Source organism: Eublepharis macularius, chromosome 3, assembly GCF_028583425.1.
Source record: "Eublepharis macularius isolate TG4126 chromosome 3, MPM_Emac_v1.0, whole genome shotgun sequence".
Classification (NCBI taxonomy): domain Eukaryota; kingdom Metazoa; phylum Chordata; class Lepidosauria; order Squamata; family Eublepharidae; genus Eublepharis; species Eublepharis macularius.
In genome coordinates this window covers 56,065,511-56,090,093 of record NC_072792.1, presented here as the reverse complement: position 1 = coordinate 56,090,093, position 24,583 = coordinate 56,065,511, and the positions used below count along the sequence as shown (strand labels likewise).

At 40.4% G+C, this 24,583-nt stretch overlaps 1 protein-coding gene across 1 annotated transcript in view; it reads right to left on the bottom strand.

Annotated features, from left to right (window-relative positions):
- Nucleotides 1-8,491: 8,491 nt before the first annotated feature.
- The window catches only part of GABRG3 (gamma-aminobutyric acid type A receptor subunit gamma3), a 523,442-nt gene continuing 507,350 nt past the window's right edge, over nt 8,492-24,583 (bottom strand). The window contains exons 7-10 of the mRNA XM_054974373.1: nt 21,266-21,418; nt 13,488-13,684; nt 10,235-10,264; nt 8,492-8,770 (exon numbers count right to left, since the gene is read on the bottom strand). Of these exons, the coding sequence (XP_054830348.1) occupies nt 8,492-8,770; nt 10,235-10,264; nt 13,488-13,684; nt 21,266-21,418 (659 nt within the window). The remainder of the gene's footprint in view (nt 8,771-10,234; nt 10,265-13,487; nt 13,685-21,265; nt 21,419-24,583) is intronic.

The window sequence follows — 24,583 nt, the reverse complement described above, 5'->3', positions numbered from 1 at the left end:
GAAATTTTTTCAGGAATGAAAGAAGAAATTATGTATATGGTCCTATGAAATTGAATTGAAAAGGTCAGGTGTCCACCTTCTTTCTTTCCAAATGAATTTCTACAAGATTGTTGAGCTGAGACTTTAGCAGTGATAAGATTAATGCTCAAAGCTGAAGGCACTATAATTGTTTGTAGATATGGAGAGGAGAAGTTAACTAAGTCAGAAAAGAAAAGTCACTTGGATTGATTCTAATTACACTGCCTTCCAACATGCTCCATAGCAACATCTGAGCTTATAAAAGGAAAAATTCTAATGTTGTGCGAGTCAGATACCCAGAGTAAGTTGAATAGGCAGCATATGTTGAAAATTTCTCAGACTCCAAGCAATACCTGTCCTACAGTAACAGAAGAAAGAATCACTACAGACATTGGAAGAGTAATATGGATACTTTATCACTAGAAAGATACAGAGAAATGTTTGGACACAGGGATAGTGACTAAAGATCTGAATAGTATGTTTTTTTCTAATTAGCCATATATGGCTAGAAAAATAAAAAAGAGTTTTGGTATGATTAGATTAAGATCTGTTTAAAGGTCTAAACATTTAAGAGAATATAATTGGATGGAAACTAATGATTTTTCTAAGCAAAATAATGAAAATAGGAATTTCATATAATTTTGTTTTTAAGAAGGGTTTGTAATGAAATGAATGTGTGCTTTTCTCTACAGCAGTTAGTGAACATACCAAAAAATGTGTAACTGCTACTGACACAGGTTAGAGATCTGCATATCCTCCAAAATACTTTGTAGTAAAGCATATGGAGACATGAAAGCCTTGGTAGATGTCATTATTTCATGCACAGCTTGGAGATTGTTCTGAAGCTTTAGCTTTAACAGTTATCACCTAAACCAAACAGTCATGATATGGAAGACATTTCCCATAAGGTTAGGAATTATGGTCACTAGTCTATAAGCACAACCCCTGGGGTCTTCTTGTTCATGTTGGAACTGAATTTCAAGCTGGACATCATCACCCTCCCTTCTTGTGCGCTAAGAAAGTAAGTAATGATGCATTATCAAGTGCCTCACTAGGCCTCACATTGCAACACATGTTCCTTTTAGATCCATGGACTTTATTGAGGCCTCTGGAAATATGAAGCGCCACATGGAGGAGTGAGGATATAGGCTTCTTAGGTTCTGTTCATAAATGACATAAGCTTTTTTTAATGCTTGCAAACTTATATACATACCTGGAAAATTCCCCCAACTATACCCTGTACGTGATTCGTGGGTGGTCCCAGTTTGCCACTCTATTGACTGTCAGGGTTGTTATTAGAAAAAGAGACAGCAATGCAGTTTGTTCCAAATGCTTCTGTTATTCTCTAAGTTCTTTTATTTAGTTTGTTTTTGTTGTTTGGAGCATATTTCCTGTAAATCTTGTGAAGACCCGTTCTGAAATAATCACTGTGCCTTTAGTTTCTTTGGATCAAATAAACAACAAAGACTGAAACAGAAGCAAAGCTATACTTCAGTTAATTGAGATATCATGTAGGCTTAAGTTTAGCTCCCATACCAATTCTCCAGTACACAAGCCACTTAGCTCATGATTCACAGAAGACCTACTGAATTAGAGTAGTGCTGCTCTAGAAGAAATAGTTTGTAAATTACAGCCAGAATGTCAAATCCACATAATATTGTATTTTGTGATAAACTCACATTAGTTTAAATGTGAGCAGTAATGGTTTTTTATTTTCCTTAGATATTGGAGTGAAGGCTTTGGTGTTAGGAACCAAGGTTAAGATAAATGAGACCTCTAAATTCTGTACTAAGGAGAGTGTTTCTATAAGGTACAAAGTGCTTAGCAAATGCTCCCTCTTGTACTACTGAAAAAATGACTGTTAGTTGGCAACTGATGTCAGACTCCATAATGAAGTGGGCTTGAATATTCACCTCCATTGGGACAAAATGACAGACAGAGCACAAGAAGAAAATGTGCAAGGGCTCTTTTCTTGATTATTTTAGATTTTTGAAGAACAATTGTTCCAAATTCTGATTAAGTTTTGCCTGTATGACTCCATATAGCAATTCTATTTGCCTTTTCATGTTTTAAATCTTTTGTTTTTCTTCTATATGGCAAAATGAATACAAGTTTCATTCAAGTGCTGATACTACAGCTTGCAAATAAGTACATTCATGAATGATAATTCTTTTTCAAGAGATGAGTTAACAGTTGCTTGCCTTAAACCAATCAGAAAAACTAAATGGTTGTAGAGATGGGCATGAATCGAATGACGACCCCCAAAAAACGCATGAACCAGGCTGGTTCATGGTTCATGAACCAGTGGTTCGTGGAAGCTCGTTTCCATGAACTTCCACGAACTGGTCTACTGGTTCGTTTGGGTCGTATTAAAGGGGCAGTTTAAATGGCCATTTCCCTGGGGAAATGGCCATATAAACTTTTCCTGCAGCTTGCAAGCGGCAGGTCCCTTTAAACTATCAGCTGGTAGGCGGCGGGGGGATCCCGCCTCACTGCTTGCCAACTGATAGTTTAAAGGGACCTGCTGCTTGCAAGCAGCAGGGCCCTTTAAACTGCCCAAACCCTAGCCCCCAGCCCCCACCCCTCCAGCCCAGCCCCAGCCCCACACTTACCTTGCCCTGCGGGCCTGCGGTGTCCTCCCCCTCCTCCTGCAAGGGGTGGGAAGGCTGCCACGGTGGCCATTTGAGGGGCAGAAAGGTCGTTTTCAGCTTCCTCCACCACTGCGGCAGCCATTTGAGGGTTGGGAATGCCATTTTCAGCCTCCTCCGCTGCCCTGTGGGCTCACGCAGTGGAGGAAGAGGCCAAAAATAGCCTTCCCGCTCCTTGTGGGAGGAGGGGAAGGATACCACGAGCCTACAGGACAAGATAAGTGTGGGGCTGGGGCTGGGGGCTGGGATTTGGCCAGCTAAAAGGGCCCTGCCACTTGCAAGCAGCAGGTCCCTTTAAACTATCAGCTGGCAGGCAGTGAGGGAGGGATTCCCCCTGCCACCTGCCAGTGGATAGTTTAAAGGGACCTGCCCCTTGCAAGGCAGGAAAGGGCCCTTTAAACTGTCAAATGCCCCCTTCCCTGCCACTGCTAAGCATCCAGAAAGGGGCATTTAAACCCCATGAACCACGAACCACGAACTGGTTCATAAACTTGCCCCAGGTCGTGGTTCTTGGTTCGTGAGACCACGAACTTCACGGTTTGGTTTTTTTGTGGTTCATGCCCATCTCTAAATGGTAGTATAGTGGAGATGCTGAAAATTCATCACAATTAGCCTTGCTATGTCAAGAATGAAACTGCACCAGCTTATGCTTAGTAGAAGGAAGAAAACAAATGCTTTTCCTCATAGTTTTCATTTGTAATGGTAGTTCTGGGTAGCGGCAGGCAGAACTATAAAAATTCTGGAATAGATTACAATGAGTTGATTTGTTGTGTACATTTGAAGAGGGATAAATAATAAAACATCAGCCTCCCTAAATCTTTGGATTTTAGCAAATCTCTAGGATTGTGCTAGACACTTCACTTGCATTCAAAGCTCTCTGCTCTGGTAAGGATTGTGTATAGTTACCTTCCTCTTGCTGACCTTTGATGGTAACTGTACTTGACATCCTACTTGCACATTCAAAGACCTCTGAGGATGGGAGAAGGATAATGCAAAAACATTTCTCTCCTTCCTGCACCAAATACCTGGAGAAAGGCATGAATCTGCTGGAAAGCAGTAGGTCTTGGGTCCCCTTCTTACCAGATGCCAGGGACTGTAGTTAAGAAAGAACTATGCACCAGGCACAGATCGAGGTCTTGCCCCTACAGAGCTGCCTTCAAGGTATAAAAGGGAGGTACTGTACAAAAGGGCTAAAGAAGAAAGAATAAGAGATTGCTTTCTTCATCTCCAGCAATGATGATCATCAAAATGCTGCCAGGAAACTGTGTTCTATGTTGTTCTGGCTGGCAGGAACAAATATAGGTATAATGCACTGTCTCTAACATCTCTCATGTTACACACTAAGTAACCATTAAGAGGAAACTTTTATACCCACTTGTAACATTCTTTGTCCAAAGACAGCTTTCTTATGGCATTACTTAGAGAACATAGAACCTGAAACGCAAATCTCAAAGTCATATACTCCATAGACACTCCAAGAAAATTCTGTTGTGCTTTGTTCATAAGACAGTAAAAGTAGATAATAATACAATAAAAAAATTAGTTGCTTACATTTTGGTGAAACAATGAGATTGCACTCATAAATATCCAACTAATTTTGTTATGTGTATTATTGCTAAAAGCAATAGTTAACCCCCAGGTCTTTTATTAGTTGAACTTGTAGAAAAATGGGTTTTTGAATCAGTTGCCACTAGGGATCCCATTCCCCAGTGGGAGTGGGGGATCCTCCAGTTTCACTCTCCACCCCCTGCCTCTACTTACCTGGCTGGTGGGGGAGGAAGGCATGGGAACAGCCATCCTGGGCACACTACAGAGGCAGCATGACATCACTGATGTCATGGCGCCACTCCGGGAGCACGTCCATGCTTTTCCGTGGGCCTATTTGGGCCCTAAATAGGCCAAATAGGGCCTGTTTGAGGCCCAAATCAGCCTGCTGTGAAGTGGGAGCACACCCTGAGCCTGCACAATGACATCACCACAAGTGACATCACCAGAAGTGATGGCATGAGCAGCCATAAGACCACATGCCCTAAGTAAAAAATAAAGAAGGGAAGAACAAGGTAAGAGCCAGGTCTCTCCCCTCCTGTGGGGAGGGTAAGGGGACCTGGCAACCCTAGTTGCCACAATTGAGTGACAAAGCAAAGAAACCAGTAGAAAATCCTACATACATCCAAAACAGAAAGGTGCAATATGCAAGATAAAAGTAAGAACATTTCCCACAGCACTAAACAACAAACTACAGTAGTTATTTCCTATTTTCTCTCTACGATGGCATAAACTAAATCAATGACTTAGTCAGAAGATCGATCAGACACAGTGGAACTTCAAGTTGCAAAACAGTTTTGAAGCAATAGGTATGATCAAGACTAATATACTTTTAAATTTCATAGATTTAAGTACAAGCCCATGATTAATTAACACGAGTGAGACTTGAGTAAAGATTGGCTGAATGGCACGCATCATCTGTAGGCTTTGTTAAATTTGAGATATCACAGTATCATGTGTGTTTATTTATATTAAGTATGTTCATAATGCTTGACAATTCACAGCAAGGGATTCTCTTGAAATAGGAAGGATAAGCACCGATAGAGGAAATCTGCAAGCCAAGATTTTGTAAGGAACAAACTGAAATAAAAATATTTCAGATCCAGGAAATATTTCCCTGTGCTTCCTATGACTACAGGGCTTATAAAAGACAGTTTCACAGGTCAAAAGAAATGTGTTCTTTGAGTGTGTATCTAGATGGAATATGATCTTTGTCATTTAGGCATTCCAAGACTGCTGCTAGATACGTTGGCTCTGTTTTGTCCTAGTCTTACATGGTGCTTTGGTGAAAAAGGATATGAAGCCCAAATAATTTGTTGCTACATCCTTAATAATGATGGATATTTTTACAGAATTGATCTTCTATATAAGGCACAGAGTTGTGACCATGTCACAAGAGATAGCTGAGACTAGAATACAAAGTACTATCGCCAAAAGGGGACTTTATATTTTATGCAACCAGGAATAAAATATGTTGTTTATTTACAGTTCCATCCTAAGCACAGGTATACTCTTCTAAGCCCATTAACTTCCATGGACGTAGAAGGAAGTAATCCTTTTCAAAAATTGTACTGTAAATAATTCTTTATTCTACTTCATTAAAGAAAAGTCCAATGCTTTTGGTAGAGTGTTTGCAGGATCTGTTGCCTTGTTCACTTTGCAAACTTACTTGTATTATTAGTTCACTTTCTTATTATTTGTGTGTGTATGTGATTCTTACCAGACATCCATTCTGATTAATTCTTCTCTGTATTGACATTCTGTAATTCACACAACTATAAGGACCCACGTCTACACATGACAAAAGGCCAAATCCATAACAGAATTTGTTTTTAAAAATCAATTTTAAAAAATGGGCTGAGATTACTGAAGTGCAATACGAAGATCATGATCCAGCTAATGCATTAGCAATGTTGTTTGTATTATGCAACAAATAAAAAATAATTGTTTGGGACCTTCTGCTGACAAAAAATTAATTCTCTATATGTTCTCTGTTTACCACTTAACAACTGCACACGCTATTTGTGAAAACTTTTTTAAAAAACAAGTATTTGTCCAGGGGAATAACTTTATTATTATTATTTTTTTAAAAAAATCCAAATTATGGAGATCAATTACCTGTGCATCAGTTTTTATAAATTAAATGCAATTAATTTCCCTTTATGTTCTGTGCTATTTGTGGTATCATGCTCTTGGGTGTCTCTCTGCCCTTGTTTCTGTTTCAAATGAAAATATACAGAACAATATGAAACTACGCAGTATTCAAACACTTGAGAGAAAAACATATGAGTTTGGAAATAATCAAATAATACTCTAGATTGACAGAAAAAGGCATATGATGGTATTGACAGTACACTTTTGAAAATGCCATTCTACCCCAAATTTGTGAACTATTTGAAAGAATTGTGAAAACTTATTTTTAAAAATGTAGACATTATTGACATGTTTATACTGGCAAATGTCACTCAAAAAGGATATGGGTTTGCCAAAGATGAATAGTTTACAACACATAAAAAATGACATTATCTGGCAACTTAATGTCTGAAACATGTCCTGAAAGTACAAAACACATTTCTAACTTAAATCTATTTGGGTAAAAAAAAACCTTAATACTTCTATACCCAAGAACTTTTCAAACTCTGTTATTGAAATCTGAACCTCTAGTGTACTTTCTTTCAAAAGACTATCATGTCCACATACATAAGGCTGCTGTTGATCTGCTGATACAAGGAGGAAAAAACCCCTCTATTTCCTTAGTCCGGAGAGTGCCTCTGAGAGCCGAACTAGTCGAGACGAAATACATGAGTCTATGCAAGTGGCCAGATTAATTTTTTCCCCTCACCTTCCTGTGTCTTTTACCCCCTATGAACTCGTGTCCATAGCTCTGCTCTGTGCACGTGTCAGCAAAAAAGCGGTTTACATTGGCAAGTGTCCGTGGACCATATCATCAAGTTGCTGTTGCAGAGTGGTGATTCTGTTTTGCTTCAGTTTCCCTCTTCCCACACAGAAAGGCAATAGGGGACAGGAGACGGTTCCAGGGGATGATTTAAGCATGCGCAAACTGGCGGTGCATGATGGGATACCATTCCTGCATCTTGGAGGAGTGGAGAAGAAACCCGTTCCAGCATGGACACGGGATCAAGCGCAGTCTGGCCGCACTGGTGAGTGTACAGGAAAGCAAAATGGAGATGTGTAAGTCCGTTTGCGTGTCATTCACGTGTCATTCGTATAATGTAGTTCGGCTCTTAGTCAGGTACTCCAAAGCGTAAAGAATCCTTTACCTTTCAAACACTTCCATATTCATTTAAATGGCAGAATCTAACTCATGAACTCCAAAAGAATGTACATAATGATGACTGGTCTCTCCAATGGAATGATTGGGGACCTTTTCTGTTTAAGAGATCTGTGTGCACCTTTGCGCTCAGACAGAACTCTGATTGTGATGCACAGATTTGAATCTGCATAGATGGAATACAGCAGAACATGCTAGATCTACAGGGTTTTTTTCACTCTAAACAAACTGATGGAAAAAGAAGCTTTAAAATGTATGGGAGAAATTAAATTAATCGCATCCTCCTAGTGCTATTGTATAACGAATCCTATGTCCTATCAGCTACAATCTGCTACACTATCATAAACAAACTAAGCCTTATCAAGTTTCAAGTTTCTAGAAATAAATTTATTTCCTGCAGTATTTGACCAGTAAAAAGGGGAAGCTGTTAAATGAACACTAAATTGTAAAAACGCATTTTAAGTAAAACCTGTGTTTTTTCTTGAGAGATGCAAGTGCTTAAAATGTGTAAATTCACATCAAACATCATGACTCTTATACGTGAATTTCAGTGGCTTTTCATGGGGGGTGGGGTGATCAAACGTAGGTCTAGGAAAAGTCGATAGTCTCCTGGATGACCTGCACCAATAAGAGCTGGTTTGAGCCCCCATAAAATAGAAAGGAGTATAAGAATGGAAAACCTAAATGATACTTGCCTTTAGCTTCTTTGCCTGAGTGCTACATAGCAATCTGAAACCCAGAGAAAAAAGTAAATGCTCCATCATGTAGAAACAATGATGTGTAACACAACAGTGACTGGTGTATTTAGCAGAAATCTCATACTTGAAATCAATAATGCTGTTTTTTTCAGGCAAAGGAATAAATAACAGTGTTTCTTCCTTTGATGAGAAAGAATAAGGTTCAACTTGAGAAAAACCTGGCTGTGTCCTGTACTTCTTCATGTCTGCAATCCCCAAGAAGTGTGAAAAGACAGTTTCCTTCACTGCGCCTAAAGATAGAGGTATCCAACCCAGTATACCAAGTTGAATAGCAGGAATGATGTAGGGAAAAAGACCCTTGAATAAGAGTCTAGTTCTAAGATGTCTATGTGTATCCGACCTTTCCTCCATGATCCTGATTTACATTCTTCATAACAGCAGAAAAAGCTCTGACAGTCCTTCCCATCCAGACATTCATAGATACAATTGTCTTCAAATTCTTGCCAGTACATGGCATTATTCAATGCAATGACTGTAGGAGGAGGTCTCATCTCAAGTACAGAATAGTTCTGTGGGAAAAAAAGAGGACAGAAAAGGCTGTACATTGGCTGCTATGGCAACATCTGAATTTTAGCAAATAATAGAACTGATCTAGACATGTAGAAAAAGCATATGGTGCAGCTTTCCTGGAGTACACCACACTCATGCTACTATGGGGTAGAGGGGCTGTTTCAATGTTCCCTCATTTTTTAAAAAAAATATCCACAGAAAAGAGGTGTTATTTGGTTTCTAGGCTGTTTGTACGTTACGTTTCATGATTATGGGCTTCAGGTCTAAAGAATATAACAATTCTATCTGAAGCATAACTTTTCTATGATTAGGCAGTCCTTTTAAAATGGGAACACTGAACACGTGAAGCTGCATTAGACAGAGTCAGGTCTTAGGTCTATCAAAGTCAGTCTTGTCTACTCTGACTGGCTGTGGTTCTCCAGGGTCTCAGACTGCAGTCTTTCTGCAGTGCCCACAGAGCCAGATACACAACCTTTTGGACCTTACCCACTCTGATTCGGCATTCCAAATAGGAAACATGAACACAACAGCAGTGGTCAAGGAGGACAACATCAACACTGTAGTATTCTCTGCCTTTTGAAATGTTAAACCATCTGACAGAAAGGGAATAGCCAAGATCACTGAAATGACTCTGTATAAGTAGCCAATTCATGCTAAATTTTTCTATGCAGTTGTATAATTGAGAGCTTTTGAGAATGGATATGTATTTTTGTATTAAATAATTATGCAGGACATATTCTAGCAAAAGTTGAATGATAAAATGTTAAACATGTGCTTATCCCTCTCCCTTAATGAACAAGAAGCTTAACTGGATTCTATTCCGTTTTAATTAATAAGCCCTACGTAGTTAAATGGTGAACATCATAAAACCACTAAATACTAACTCAATATGCACATTTTTCTTGAGTAATCAGTCTCTCAATATGCTAATTTATTTCAGTTTGTGTCTGTAAGTCTCCAGATGGGTAAAAAGAGAATAAAATATTTAATTTTGAAAAAAGAAATGACTTTCTGGTAAGGTAGATATTTATACCTTGCTTTTGTCCTCCCATTGGAAACCCAAAACAATTATATCCCTCCTCCTTTTTATCCTCACAACAATGACCCTGTGAAGTAGGTTAGGTTGAAAGAGGGTGACTGGCTCAAAAGACACCCAGTCACCTTCCATGGCAGAGTGGGGATTTGAACCTGGATTTCCCAGATGCTAGTCTGAGAATCTCTCTCTACACAAGACATCTTACATGGGGATGATCAAGCGACTTACTTTCTGTGCGGTCTTATATTCAAGTGTAGTCTCAAGTGTAGTCTGTCTCCCTATCAGTGCATGTATATCCACAATGGGAAAACAAGTGTAAGATCTTTCACTTGAGCATCCCCATGTAAGATGTCTTGTGTAGAGAGAAACTCTCTCTTTAACCTCTTTACCACGCTGGCTCTGCTGTGACAATTTAATCCATACTTACCATCATGTGACCAAAACTAACATCAGGTAGCTCAAATAAAGGAAATAAGAGAAGAAGAGGAAAAAATGTAAGAAAATAGTCATGTTATGCTGCATATACAAATCATAGTTTAATTAATTATTTAGTTAAATGTATGTTCAGTTCACTTGTATTGGTAAGAATCTAACAAAAGATGCCCCCTTTTAAGTAACTCCCATGAATTTCAATGAAAGCATGAAAAGATGTGCTTGTGTGTGTGTGTGTGTGTGTGTGTGTGTGTGTGTGTGTGTGTGTGTGTGTGTGTGAGGGGGAGAGAGAGAGAGAGAGAGAGAGAGAGAGAGAGATTTAACACAACCACACACACACATTAAAAGATGTACTTAACTTAAATGAGATTCAAAAATGATGAATTGTGCTCTTTATGTTTTCTGCTTTTGACTCATTCCCCATCTTACATCCTTATGTTAGAAAATTTAACACAGACCCCATGTTTATCTTTGTATGATTACACTGCTATAACCCGCTCTGAGCCCGCTTACAGGGAGTAAAAAAAAAAAAGGTAGAGGTAGTCCCCTGTGCAAGCACCATGTCATTGGCAGACTTTTTATGGGGTGGTTTGCCATTGCCTTCCCCAGTCATCTACACTTTACCCCCAGGAATCTGGGTACTCATTTTACCAACCTCGGAAAGATAGAAGGCTGAGTCAACCTTGAGCCGGCTACCTGAAACCGGCTTCTGCCAGGATTGAACTCAGGTCATGAGCAGAGCTTGGGCTGCAGTACTGCAGCTTACCACTCTGTGCCACGAGTTTCCTAATGCTTGCAGGGCGGGCGGGCTATAAATTAAATAAATAATAATAATAAAAACCTTATTGTATATTGCTGAATGTGTGTTAATTAAGTACAATAACACATATTAACTCATCCCATGTGATTTTTTAAAAAAAAATCATATTAATAAACATTTTAGACAAGTGAACAAGAAAGTTATCTGAAGAAACAATCTTGTGCTTTAAAATTGTATGTGGGATGTGACTGCAAAAACAAAAAAGGAGCCTCTATGTTCATATTAGTTGAAAAAAATCACAACATTCAATAGTTGTGGTACATATCCTGATTGCTCCCCATAAGCGTGTCATTATAACTGTCCATTGTCAGTATAATGCACTGTATTTATAGTTCCAGAGGAGTTAGCCGTGTTAGTCTGTAGTCTGTAGTAGCAAAATCAAAAAGAGTCCAGTAGCACCTTTAAGACTAACCAACTTTATTGTAGCATAAGCTTTCGAGAACCACAGTTCTCTTTATCAGATGCATGGAGGGCAAGTTTCTTCTTGCATCTGACAAAGAGAACTGTGATTCTCAAAAGCTTATGCTACGGTAAAGTTGGATAGTCTTAAAGGTGCTACTGGACTCTTTTTGTATTCATAGTGTTCAGGTTTAAAGCAGATGGACTTGTTGGAAAGCAAAACTAATGCTTGCCACCCACCCAGGATGCTTACATATATTCATGAATATCCACTGCAAACGAGAAAAACAATATATCCATTTCTGCAAATAAGTGTTTTGGACATGCTGCAGCAATGAGCACATTTTTGTTGTTTTTGTCCTGAAATTGGCTTATATGGGTTGAAACAGCTGCAGCCTTCATGAGGGAAATAGAACAAATCTTTGCTATAGTCTCTGGGAGCAACAATATCTCTTCTCCCAATGAGGTGTTTGGATTTAGCCCTGCCTGATTCTCCTCACAGGAGAAGAGAGCACAATCTTTTTCAGAGGGGCTACTATTTGGCAACCTTTTAATGGAGGAGGCCTGGTCTGCACCCTTCACTAAAGATTCTGCTGCAGCCTCTGATATGGAGAATGACGAATAAGATGTAATTGAAATATACAATCCTTTGTGTGAAGAAAAGACAGCTGATCTTCTTTCCTCACTGCACATTCTCTCTCACACACATGATCAAGTACATTTTCCCAGCAAGTACTTACAGATTGCAGCTTTACCCCATTTGCAGTACACATGGTCCAAGGTTAGTAAAACCAGATCTGAGTTCACAGACTCAGGACTGTGCTTACTGGCTCGCTTTAATTCGATCACCTTTTTTACATTAGCAGGCAGGTCTCAGAACTTTTGTGGTACATTTGATAAGACTAAAAGTTACGAATAGAGCAGCATTTCCATGGATTCTTGCTGCCCATATCTCAGTATAGCCAAAAAAGGGGGTGGATGAGTATTTGTATCCTACTACAAATTATTATTCCATGTGGTGAGTGGTGTTGGTCTGCAGTAGAAGGGCAAGTTTTGAGTCCAGTGGCATCTTGAAGACCAAGGTATTCCAGGTATGAGCTTTCCAGAATCAAAAATCTCTTCTTACATCTCATTCTATGAACTTTCTGATGAGATACCTGAATATGTTTTAGTCTGTCTTGGCACTTAGAGAGGGTTTTGTATGTACCTGGATTGCTTCTCCAGCCCACAAAGTACTCATGTCTGAACTATGAAACTTGACAAGGCAGTTAAAGAACCATGTCTAGGGTACTGTGCTGATCTGCAATAGAACAGCAGGATTTGAATCCAGAGGCACCTTAGAGACCAACAAGACTTTCAGGGTATGAGCTTTCAAGAGTCAGAGCTCCCTTCTTCAGGTATGATCTTGAAAGCTCACACCCTGAAAATTGTGTTGGTTGCTAAGGTGCTGCTGGATTCAAATCCTGCATGCCTAGGATACCTGGATCAGAATTTATTTTCACCCTCTCCACAGACACTGGAGAAAAACATCAGTAAAAAGGGGACAGAGGATAAAACATCCCCACGCTTGCCCATTCCTGGGGCTCTAATCTGTTCAAATTTGTGCTGTGAAAGGCAGATCTTCAGATTGAATCCACAGGAGTTGAGAGAGATCAAATCCTAAAGAGAGCTAAGCTTTAGAAATCCACTCATCCTTAGATCACACTTACTAGCCTCTGCTTTCACCCTCCAGGCACTGATGTGGTCTATGTACATGCACATCTTACAGTCAGAAAGACCCTGTCTAGTTAATTGCTTCTTTCAAATCATATTTTCCCCTTCAGCTTTTATTGTTGCTTATGCTGTTTTGTTCTCTTATTTTAATGCTGTGAGCTGGTTTGGGCATTTTTAAAGGAGAGGTCGCCAATGAAGTATTAGGTAAATAGAGGTTCTGCCCCTGTTCGGAACATTTGAATAAGACTTATTTTTACCAGCATTTCCTGTTATTGGAAAAGACTTTCTCCTCGTCTTAAACATCATCCTCTCTTACCGACTTTTTCTTCTTTGTACAGTGTGGCTTCTTGCAGCTTGAATAGTAGTTGAGGGTTGCATACTCCATCAGAGCAGCAAAGACAAATAAGAAGCACACGGTCACAAACAGATCCATGGCAGTGACATAGGAAACTCGGGGTAAGGAATTTCTTGCAATGGTGCTGAGAGTTGTCATGGTTAATACAGTGGTGATACCTGTAGGCAGAAATATGTATTTTCTTGTTATTGAAATGAAAAACATTAGACTCATTATACTATTCAGTTCTTTCCTGTGTAGTACGTGGTTTTCTCTCCCCAATTTTGATCCCACTTTTTCAAACTGCAAATCACAATTCAAACTGGAGCTAGGGCACAGTTAAAAGTGGGATTCTCCATGCTGTTTTCACAGTCTCACTCTCCACATGGCTGTTATCTGCACAGAAGTGCAGATGGTTCAACTCCCACTTCTATCTTTGTTAAGTTAATGCAACACACAATGCCAGATGCAGGAAAAGTATGGTCTGCTATCTTTGGATCACAAGGTTCCCAGCCAATCCATTCTATGGACAGATCATACATTACCCACAGGCAAAAACCTGGAAAAATCAAGTGGGTGTGAGAGAGAGATTTTCCGATTGAAAGCACTGGTACACTGGATACTGTCTACATGTCTTATGTTGTTTGCCTCTGACATATGCCAAAGACCTCAATAAAACAAATAGAATAGAAGACTTGCTCCCAGCCTTAAGCTAGAGCAATTATTGTGGCCAGGATGAGGCACAAGCAAGAGACCTTGTGCAATTGTGCCCAGTATTGACTCAGCCAGGGGGATCCCATGCTGCTTTCTCTGGCCTACCTTTCATTTGGGTCAGCTATATGTCGTGAAGTGGTGGGTCCAGCAGACCCAATGGTTGGGTTTTAATTTGGTCCATATTGCATGTTTAAAAGAAGGTTGGGCAGTCTGTGTTGTTCTTCCTCCCTCCCCTTTAGACTCCAACCAACTCTGAGCACCATTATACCAAAATGAAATGTTTTGAGCCTTCCAGATGTGAATTGTATTACAAGCAGGATATCCTGCTTGGTATCCTTTTTCTGATTGTGTTTATTATTTTTAATTATTTATAGTACAGCATGCTCTGTTGAAGAGAATTAAAGCTTTTATTTCATGCAACTAGGATCGGTTGCCTGCCCACAACGCTAGTATTTTACTAATTAATTTCAGTAAGTGAAATTATCCCCTGGTGTATCTCTATTGATGTTAATGGAGTCACACCAAGGGACTGCTGATCCAGTGACTATCCCTATTCATTCTAATGAGTTAACATTATTGATACTGAGACATAAGGATATTTTCAGCAGGTAGTACTTGGCTGCATTGCAAGCAACTATTCATTACAATATTTTTGGCACTGCTTAGGCAGTTTCCTCTTTGAAGCTTAAATAAATGTCAAAGTATCAAACAAACAAAGCCAATGATTCTACATCAATGTTGCATTGACATAATTGATTTTGCACATTTCTGACCACTAATTGTTGGTGCCACTAACTGCACTTGCCTTTTCACAAGCATGTGAGTTGGATCATATATGGGGAAATGAGATTAAAATATAGTGTCACATTAATGCCAAATGTAGAAAGTCCATGGAAGACAGAAGTCTTAAACATAGTTCCAAATTCAGCTTATTTGCTATTACAGGACACTGGTTGGACCCACTGGAAATTTCCACTCATAGAAAGGTTATCCATTGGTCCAATGCAATGTTCTTACCTTTCCCCTCCTGCTGCAGCCCAAAATCTCTCTAGAATGCTGCTCTTAGGAGACAGAGAACCACCAGGAACAGTACAAGGGTTTGAAGGACACAGAAGACTGCAGCAGAAATGGGGAATTGTAAGAATTGTCTCTTTTTCTGTCTGCAGAAATCGGCAGAATCCATCCCACTGTCTCTGATCTAAAAGAGAATTTATTTTCCAGCACTAGTTTTTAATTTCTAAATATTAGTTAATGTTGCTCCCATAACTTAAGAGATGTCCACTACATTTCATTAGAAGCACAAAGCATGGAAATCTAGACAAGATAAAAATATTTATTGTTGTAGCTGTGGGCTATAACATCCTAACCCCATAGCACAGTACATTTCAGTACAAGTTAGACAGGCCATCATAACAAAATACAAGTTAATAAAATTTAAAATATCTCTACAAATAAATAATACAATAAAACCCTGGAATAAAATATATTTATAATTTGGCTAAAATTCTTGTGGAAGCTAAAAGTATGTTTGTTGTTTGAAAGATAAAAGTGGCCAGCTTAATAGTAATGCCTGGGATGGCATCAGCCAATAAAAACTCAATGGATTCCTCCTCTGAACGAGAGAAATTTGTGAGGAGTGGGTTCAAAAATTTGTTTCTAATGAGCTCATAAAAGGGGCAATGTAGAATGTAGTGATTGTGAACAGTATCTTCCACCTCATTGGAACCACAAGGGCAAAGATGCTGAGCCTCTGGTATTTTTTGATATCTACTTTGGATATATGCTGATGGCATGGTTTGGAAACACACTTGGGTAAATGCCTTCCTTAAATTATCGTTAGGAAGGTCAGCTAGGTAACGTGAAAGAAATTTATTTTTCTTAAATCAAGGGTACTAAAGAGAGAATTTAGAGTGGCATACCTGACTCTTATCATATAAAGCATCACATAAAGCTTTACCATCTCTAGAGAGGCAGGGAATACAGATGTAGAATAGGTGATAGTAGTTTAGACAGCTGATTCACATCACTATACTACTGGAATCTGTGTTTTACCAAATGGTCACCTGGGGGGTTGTCAAGGTTTTTAATAATATTTTAATAGCTTCCAAAGCACTCTTGATGTAATTGATGGTAGATCAAGTTGAGGCACGAGGATTCCCTGGAGGAGGCCCAAGATTTTCCTTAGAAAGGTGATCTGGATAATTTCGAATTACTTAAAATTTTTTTCATTCCACCCCCAAATTTCTGCCCCATATAAAAGTTGCACTATCACCTTGTCCTGAAAGACCTTTAGGGCTGGCAGGATTAATTGGCCACCCTTTCAGAAAAAGAATTTTAAAATAATACCCATAGTGCATCACACAGTTGATAGAGTAGTATTAAGGTGAGCCTGCCATGACTGGGACCCCTGGAAAACTGTGCCTAGGTATTTAAAGGAGGGACATTGCTCTATTTCATGGGCATTAACTGACCATCTGTGCTTAGGACAGTTGTTGCCAAAGACAACAATTTTTGTTTTGATGTTGTTGATTCTTAATTCCTCCCTGTTATAGTAGTCCGCCAGTAGCTAACAACCTTCTAAGACCAATTTGGAAAAACGACACCATTGCCATGTCATCCACATACAATAAAGCGGAGATGGAAATCCATATTTTCTGGACTAGTAGAAGTGTCATTCTCCAAACATCAAGGTTCTTCTTGGGACAGAGAAGGAAGAGGCCTAAAGCTTGTGCAAGTTCACATGTGCCTTATGCCAGTCTCATCACCTTCCACATCATTTCAATAGTAGAGAAGGGAATGGTTATACATCACATCTCACCTTAAAATAATTTCCTGTTATATTATTTATGTTTCCTTACTTTGAAGGAAGCAGGAGAGCAGTGTGAAGAGAGTGAGGAGTCCATGCTCCCACCTCTGCTAACCACATTGCTAGGAAAAATTAGTAACCTAATAAACACACTATAGGTATGTAAATAAAAGACACCAAGGAGAATCTTCAAAAATCTGAAATCTAATTAATACCTGCTGTATGAGGATGTGAATTTGAAAACTAAGATTCTGTACCATTTCCACCAGTCTGGGGGATTTTGCTGGCCAGCAGGCACTTATTTCTCTCAGGCACGGTGAAAGTTTCTAAGGGTCTGATTTGTATCGACCACTTTCACAATGAAATGTTTTTTAACCTTCTAATTTCCTGTTGGCCAGAGGGCCATTCAAACATTTAAAAGATAATACCATGTTGTGATTAAAGTTCTAACCTATGCCTTTTTATAATCAGATTGGCGGCAACAGAGGTATGCAGTGTTAAGCAAGCTTCTTCTGGAAAGCCAAAACCAGAGGCTTTTGCTGGCTGCTACTTGACATTTATACCTTCTTTTTTCTTTGATAAAAGTCAAGCATTGTGAAAACATAATTCAAGAGCGTGCTCTGTCATTTTATGACTCTTGATAGAGAAAAAGCTATTCACAGCTGTGCCTAATCATTCCTTGAGTCTACCACTATGCCTAATTTAAAAGAAGGGTAAAAATTTTTAAAAGTGCATAGAGTGACTTGTTTCTCACTCACAGTAACTTTCCCCTCTTTTATAATGCAGGCATATGAATAACTTAATAACATAGATTTAAAACTTTTCCTTCAAGATTGTTAGCTTCCATAGACAAGATCCTTAAGAAGGATCAAAACAGGTTTTCTTTTTGCATCTTTACAACCTGTATGCATAAGTTACAAAATGTTGATTTCTAATGCATATGTATTGAGTCAATAGCTCCAGGAAAGATAGGTAACCTTGACCCTTCTGTTCTTCAATCTGTAACAAGTCCCAAGTCATACTATTATGCACAACCCATTTCCCCATGCAGCGAAAAGTTCCTAGGCAGTGCTATTAGGTTTGCAGTGAATCCTAAGCAGAGTTAAATCCTTCTAAACCCATTGATTGTTTAGGATTGCACTGTTAGTTGGTTTTGGATGAGCTCACATTGCAGACTTAAGGCATTTTTGTTAAAAAATGTGGGTTTGCCTCAGCCCACATAATTCAAATGTGGCACAAGACTTGATTGGTTGGGCTAAGGAGGCTCAGCCAATCAAAGGGGGAGCAGCAAGAGATATATCTAGCTGCCCTATTCCTTCAGCAGGCTTTCACCATGGAAATCGACCCACCCTGCCTCCCAGAGCACAACATGGCAATAATTGGTTGCAACTTGGGTCTGAGCAGGAATTTAGGTTTTTTCCATCAAACTGGCTGAGGTGAGGCCTGTTTGTGCTTGCTCCATGATGGCTTTGGTGATATAAATTAAATAGCCCTGATTAAAACACTGGTTAGGCCATAACTAGTTTGGCAGAAATAGGGCGGTTTGCTCAGGATAGGTTGGGTTAATTGACAAACATCCTGAAGCATCATAGTGATGGGGCATGTGTCCAGAACAGGCCATCATATACCATGCGACTGGGTGGCACTGTGAAGGAGCACCCCAAGTGCTGAGCGGCACCCCTCAAACCTGGTAGGTGCCTAAAGATAGGGTATAGAGTGTTAAAAATAGTTAAAGAATTATTGCTTAGATTAAAGGGAAAGTATATGTTTGTTAGATAGATGAATTTAAAATGAGTAAGGGAAAAGGGACAAAGGGTTGGAAAACTGTTGGAAGTCTACAAAAAAGGGGGGAAAGGGAGGGGGTTAGAAATTGGGAAACGGGAATTGATTGTAATGTGAAATCAAATGATTCTAATTCCAATAAAAATTTTATTAAAAAAAAAAAAACCTGGTAGGTGCCTTGCGTCTCATCAGGGGAGGCAGATGAAGCTGGGCACCTCTCGGCACAGAAGGGCTGTGGAGGCTATGATAAACAAGATGGGCAAAACTACCAGCCAGATTTGGAGCCAGGGTGGACTTGCCCAATGGGCACCCAAGCCTAGTGCAGCCCACCCTCAAAGAGCCAGCTTTTAAGTATTGATGGAGATCAGCAGTTTAAAGTGTTTAAATAAAGAAACAAACTAGTTGATCCCCATAATTTGTGTCTGTGTATTTATTTCCTCATGTCATACTTGGGTGCTGGGAAAAATATACAAGTAAAGCACAAGTAAAGTACTGCTACAAGGCAGCCTCACATCAGATCTTCAGAGAGAAAGTGATTTACTTTCCAGCCAATTCACAGTCCTGTCTGCTTGCTGCTCTCTCAAACTTTCCCACACTACAGCTAGTTATATAAAGTGCAGAAAATTAGAAAAATCCTATATCCTGATTCAACCCAGGGAGATTCATTGTTCCAAATGTACAAGGTTGAATCAGGACATAGGATTTTTCTTAAATTACAGATGCTAATTTTCAGTACTTTGCACTCCTGCTCCCTCAAGCTAATTACAACATGTATTATAGCTTAGCTTCCTGACACTCTAATTTACCCCTCCCACCCTCTTCTTGCATTATAAAGACTCCTTCCTTTTTCCACTCCTCATATCTGACGAAGGGAGCTTTGACTGTATTGTCGAAGGCTTTCACGGCCGGAGAACGATGGTTGTTGTGGGTTTTCCGGGCTGTATTGCCGTGGTCTTGGCTAGACCATTGCCAAGACCACGGCAATACAGCCCGGAAAACCCACAACAACCATCGGAGCTTTGACTCTCAAAAGCTCATACCTTGGAAATCTAGTTAGTCTTTAAGGAGATAGTAGACCCAGGTCTTGCCCATCTAATTGAGGGCAAACCTGTACGTCTGCATTTCTAAGCTGCTTGTCATATGGTTCTCCTTCTCCTTAACTAAGAATAGGGCTGGTTCAAACCTATGAGAAGAGAGCTAAAAATTGCATGTGAAAAGAACAACTGATATTATTGGAGAACAGTGCTAGCCTATACTTGAAATATATTTCTAGGAATTGATTCCCACTGTCATTGAGTATTATATTTGTGACCATTATAATGAAATAGTTTTTCTTACTTTTTATGTAATATGAAATGAGTTCCAGCCAGGCACTGATAAATCTTAGCAGCCAGTTTCTGAGTTGTAGGACAATATACAATCCATGCACCATTTGAGTTAGACATAGAGTTTCATTTTGTCAAGTACCCCTTGCTGAAGCAATAGTGAGAATTGCAAACCATTAAAGATCCCCCATCCAGGAATGGAGAATGTCATTTGATCAGATTGTGCTATATCTCTTGATGGACTAGGATTCCTAAAGTAAAATTTCACCTGCCAAAATGACCTTATGAAAAAGAGTAGTTATTCTTCCAGGAAGCAACAGAGATCACTCATCTGGGGAAAGGCCATCCATCATTTTGATATTGAGACATATGACTATGCCATATTTTAGACTAGTAATTAAGTTTTAGGGCTAGCTCAGCAAACTACCAAACAACACTGAAACAGACTAAAAAGTTATTACTATGTTTACCTTTTCTTCTGCAAAAGTGCCAGTTTTGTTGGTGCCTTTCCCCCTTTTTTACATCAATTGGCCAAAACTCATGATATGAAATGCACAATGTCTCCGTAGCAATTCATAATCTTACAGTACAATTCTAAACAGAGTTACACTCTTCTAAGTCATTGAAGGGCTCTAAAGGGTGTCACTCTATTTAGGATTGTACAGTTAGCTGCTTTTGTCCACAAAAGACTGCCTCAGTTCCATCCTGAAACTCTTGTAAATTGCACAGTGGTTCCATCATGCCCAGCAACATTTTTTAAAAAAACTTTTCTCCTTTTCAACCTGGAATGGAGTTCTGGTGAAATTTGAAAGCTTGTTTACTACTTTGTGATTTTTGGTAGGTCCCACTATGCATGTATGGTAGATGGGGGTGGGGATCTCAAAGGACACAAAAGGCTGCAGCACCAGTGACAGAGATTGACAGAAGTGGATTTGTCCTGCTTCCCTTTCTCCAAGCAGCTACCTGTGAGCCTTGCAAAGATGCATTAAAAAAAAAACGAAACGAGAAAGTTGCTAAAGATCTATCTAGGTATAAATTTCAAATGGCCACAGAACAGTTGTTCATTGGCAATTAGAAGACATTGCTATAGAGAGGATTAACAAGAATCAGATAGAATTTTCCTGAGAACTTACCTAGGGCTGTTCTTGCTGGTGTGGCATCTTTTTTAATCCAAAAGGACACCCAGGATAGGACAACTGTTAATATACAGGGAATGTATGTTTGAATAGTGAAGTATCCCATTCTTCTACTTAAATCGAAGTATATAGTCATGACTACATAGTCACCTGAAACAATAAAAATTCATATAATTTAATAATGAGCTTGTGCCAGCTGATTCTCAAGTCAGTAAGTGTGTGGTTTAATAAAATAAGTTGCATAATCATCTACAATATTAACAATGGTATACAACAGGTTACCTGAATACAGACTTAGAGATGTCAGGCTCAGATATGTGGAGTACATCCTCTTCCCCAGCAGAGGCATAGAGGCAACAATCATAATACAAAAAATGTAAGTTATAAACATTACAAAAATCTATGCCTCACTGGAACTTTCCTACAAACTACCTCAGCTAGAATGTAGAATATAAAAACATAAATAAAATATTCTGCCAGATTGCTCATATCAGCTATACACATACACACTTTGATGAATCCTGTCTCTTTAATATGGCCCTCCCAGACGGCAGTAAAAGGCTGTCGAGGATGGGAGCCGCGTTTGCAGCCCCAGAAGGAGAAAGCGGCTTCTCCACTCCTTCCAGAGTGCGGGCTTTTTAGAGGGCAGAGCCAAACTTTTGCAAGGCGGCTCCACCTCCTTAGTCCCACGATTTGCAGCCGGCTCAGATGCCGCAATTTCTATGGCAGATTGGAGAACAGAGGCATGCAGGGCGATTTGTTTAGCAATCGCCCCCAGTACCCAGAGAGCTTATGACCGGGCAGTGAGACAGTTTGCTGCGTTTAGGTGGGAGGCAGGACTGCGGCAGGTATGGCCAATTCTGGTTGTTCACCATATGCAGTTCTGTGTCGACCGTAAAGGTAAGGGACTAGCAGTCAAGTCGATCCGGAGCCAGCTGGCAGTGCTAGCATTTGCCAGTAAGGCTCAGGGTCCGTCCAATGCCACTGGGGATTTTTGAATAAGGAAAATGTTAGAGGGGTGGTCCTGTGAGAAGGGGGCCTGGAGGGACAATAGACAGCCCATTTCCCCCTCCTTTCTCCGGGGCCTGAGTTCCGTCTGGGGGGAAGTTTGCCACTCTCGTTTTGAGGCGCTTCTCTTTCATGCAGCTGCCTTAATGGCATTTTTTGGAGCTCTTCGGGTGAGTGAGTTGGTCCCCCTTTCTGTCAGGGATGTTTCTGGGAAAGTGCTTTTCACTCAGGACCTTAAATTTAAAGGGGAGGCGGCCATACTCACGGTTCGCCGTTCCAAAACAGATCAAAGAGGTCGGGGGATTGAGATAACACTTGGTCCTTGTGCTGATCAGGAGTTGTGCCCGGTACGGGCCCTACGTCAGTATGTGCGAGCTTGGGGGAAAAAACCAGGGGTCCTCTTCTGTCAGTGATGGTGGACCCCTTACGAAATATCCATTTTGGACTGTGATGGGGAGGGCGCTTATCAAATTAGGTTTTGCAGGCATCAGATTTGCAACATATTCCTTTCGGATTGATGCTGCCTCCATGGCAGCGGCCTTGGGTTACCCGGGACTGGTCATTCAGAAGGTCTGGTGTGGGTGATCTTCTGCGTACCGATCATACATTCACCCTCTCCCATAGAGTGAGCATTTTGTTAATGTTGTTTTCTTTTTTAGGTGCTGTGTCTCACCGTGGGAGGCTTCAGATCCTCATCTGCGAGCACAGCATGGTGTTCTTGGCGGCCCACCAAGCTAAGAGGACGCAGGTTGGGTCCCAACTTGGTCTCAGTGAGTGGGCCACGGTGGAATGGCAGGGACGGCGTGGGCTTAGGAGGCCGGGGTTAATGCCACTGCTGTTTAAGGAAAGGAGGGGACCCCCTCCTCATATTTTGGTCATCCACCTTGGGGGCAATGACCTCGGCTTGATTAAGGGCAAGGCCCTCTCATTGCAAGCGCAGGCAGATTTGCAGCAGATATCCAAGCTCTGGCCTGGTTTCCTGATCCTGTGGCCAGCAATTTTGCCACGTCGCAAGTGGCGCGAGGGCCTTGATGCCTGGGGTATGAATGAGGCTATGCGCAGAGCTAATAGTGCTCTTTTAAAAGCCCTGGGGGTGGGCTGGGGATATACTTGCCTCACCCAAGAATTCGGGCTGCAGCTGCCCACCTTTATAGGGGTGATGGAGTTCACCTCTCAGTGGCAGGGAACGAGCTATTTCTGGATGATCTATGGCAAGGGCTCAGGTTGGCCATAAGCCACCTGTGGGGAGCAAGGGCCTAAGCAGAGGCTTGGCTCTGCCCATGGCAGGATAGAATTGGTAAAAAGGGAGCGGGCCGGCGAGCACCCTTGGCATATCCCCAATAACGGGATTGGAGTCTGCCATGATCGGCTGGTGGGCTTCATGGCGACCAGCTGAGAGGGCAGACTGCTGCTGGGACCCCCTGTAAAAGTCCTTCACTCGGGCTGTATGGTGGAGTGGTTGGAACTTCAAGGGGGGAACCATTTGCCTGGCTGGCCGGTTTGCAACCATGCACATGGATGGCTCGTACCCGGGGCAGCGGGGCTCGCCCAGACAGGTCAGGGCAGCAGTCCTGGTGCGGACACCGGGCCTGACCTGTACCACAGTTAGATCCCTTGCCATATTTACAGTTGGTTAATTGTTTAATAAAGTGGCCCTTTAAATTCCCAAATGCCTTGTGTCTGCCTCTTTATTCCTGACTGGGGGGGGGCAAAAAGCCAGTTATCAAAACTGATACATGAAGCACACATCCTGTATCCTTCTACATATTCCGGTCACATTTTACTTACTTTTCTTCCATGGAGCTCATGTTAGCTAACATGAACTCTCCTACTCCTATTCACATCTCTGTACCCTGGAGCAGCACAGGCTAAGTCAACAGACTTGTAATGGCATAACTTATTTGAGTATTTCAACTTTAAACAATGACCTCAGATATATGAAAGTTTCTATGATATCAGTGGGATTTATTTCAACAGTACCATTTTTTTGAGTAGAGGGATAAAGCTCTAATACGGGCAAGCATGCAAACATAATATTGTTAAGGAAAGTAAGTTCATCTACGCTAAACAAATATGCAGAGAAAATTTTGAAAAACATAAAACAGAAGTTCACAAATGATGTGATAAAGCGACTCTCCATACAAAATGCAAAATAAATAAATAAATAAATAACATGATAGGCTCACTATTTGATTGCATATTGTAAGCAGAGCTCTTGAACGATGAAAAAAACGTTTAATTGTTTTTGAACATTTAAAATTGGTCTGTTAAAAAAGTGCTTGCTCTTTGGTTGTCTCCTTGGTTGTT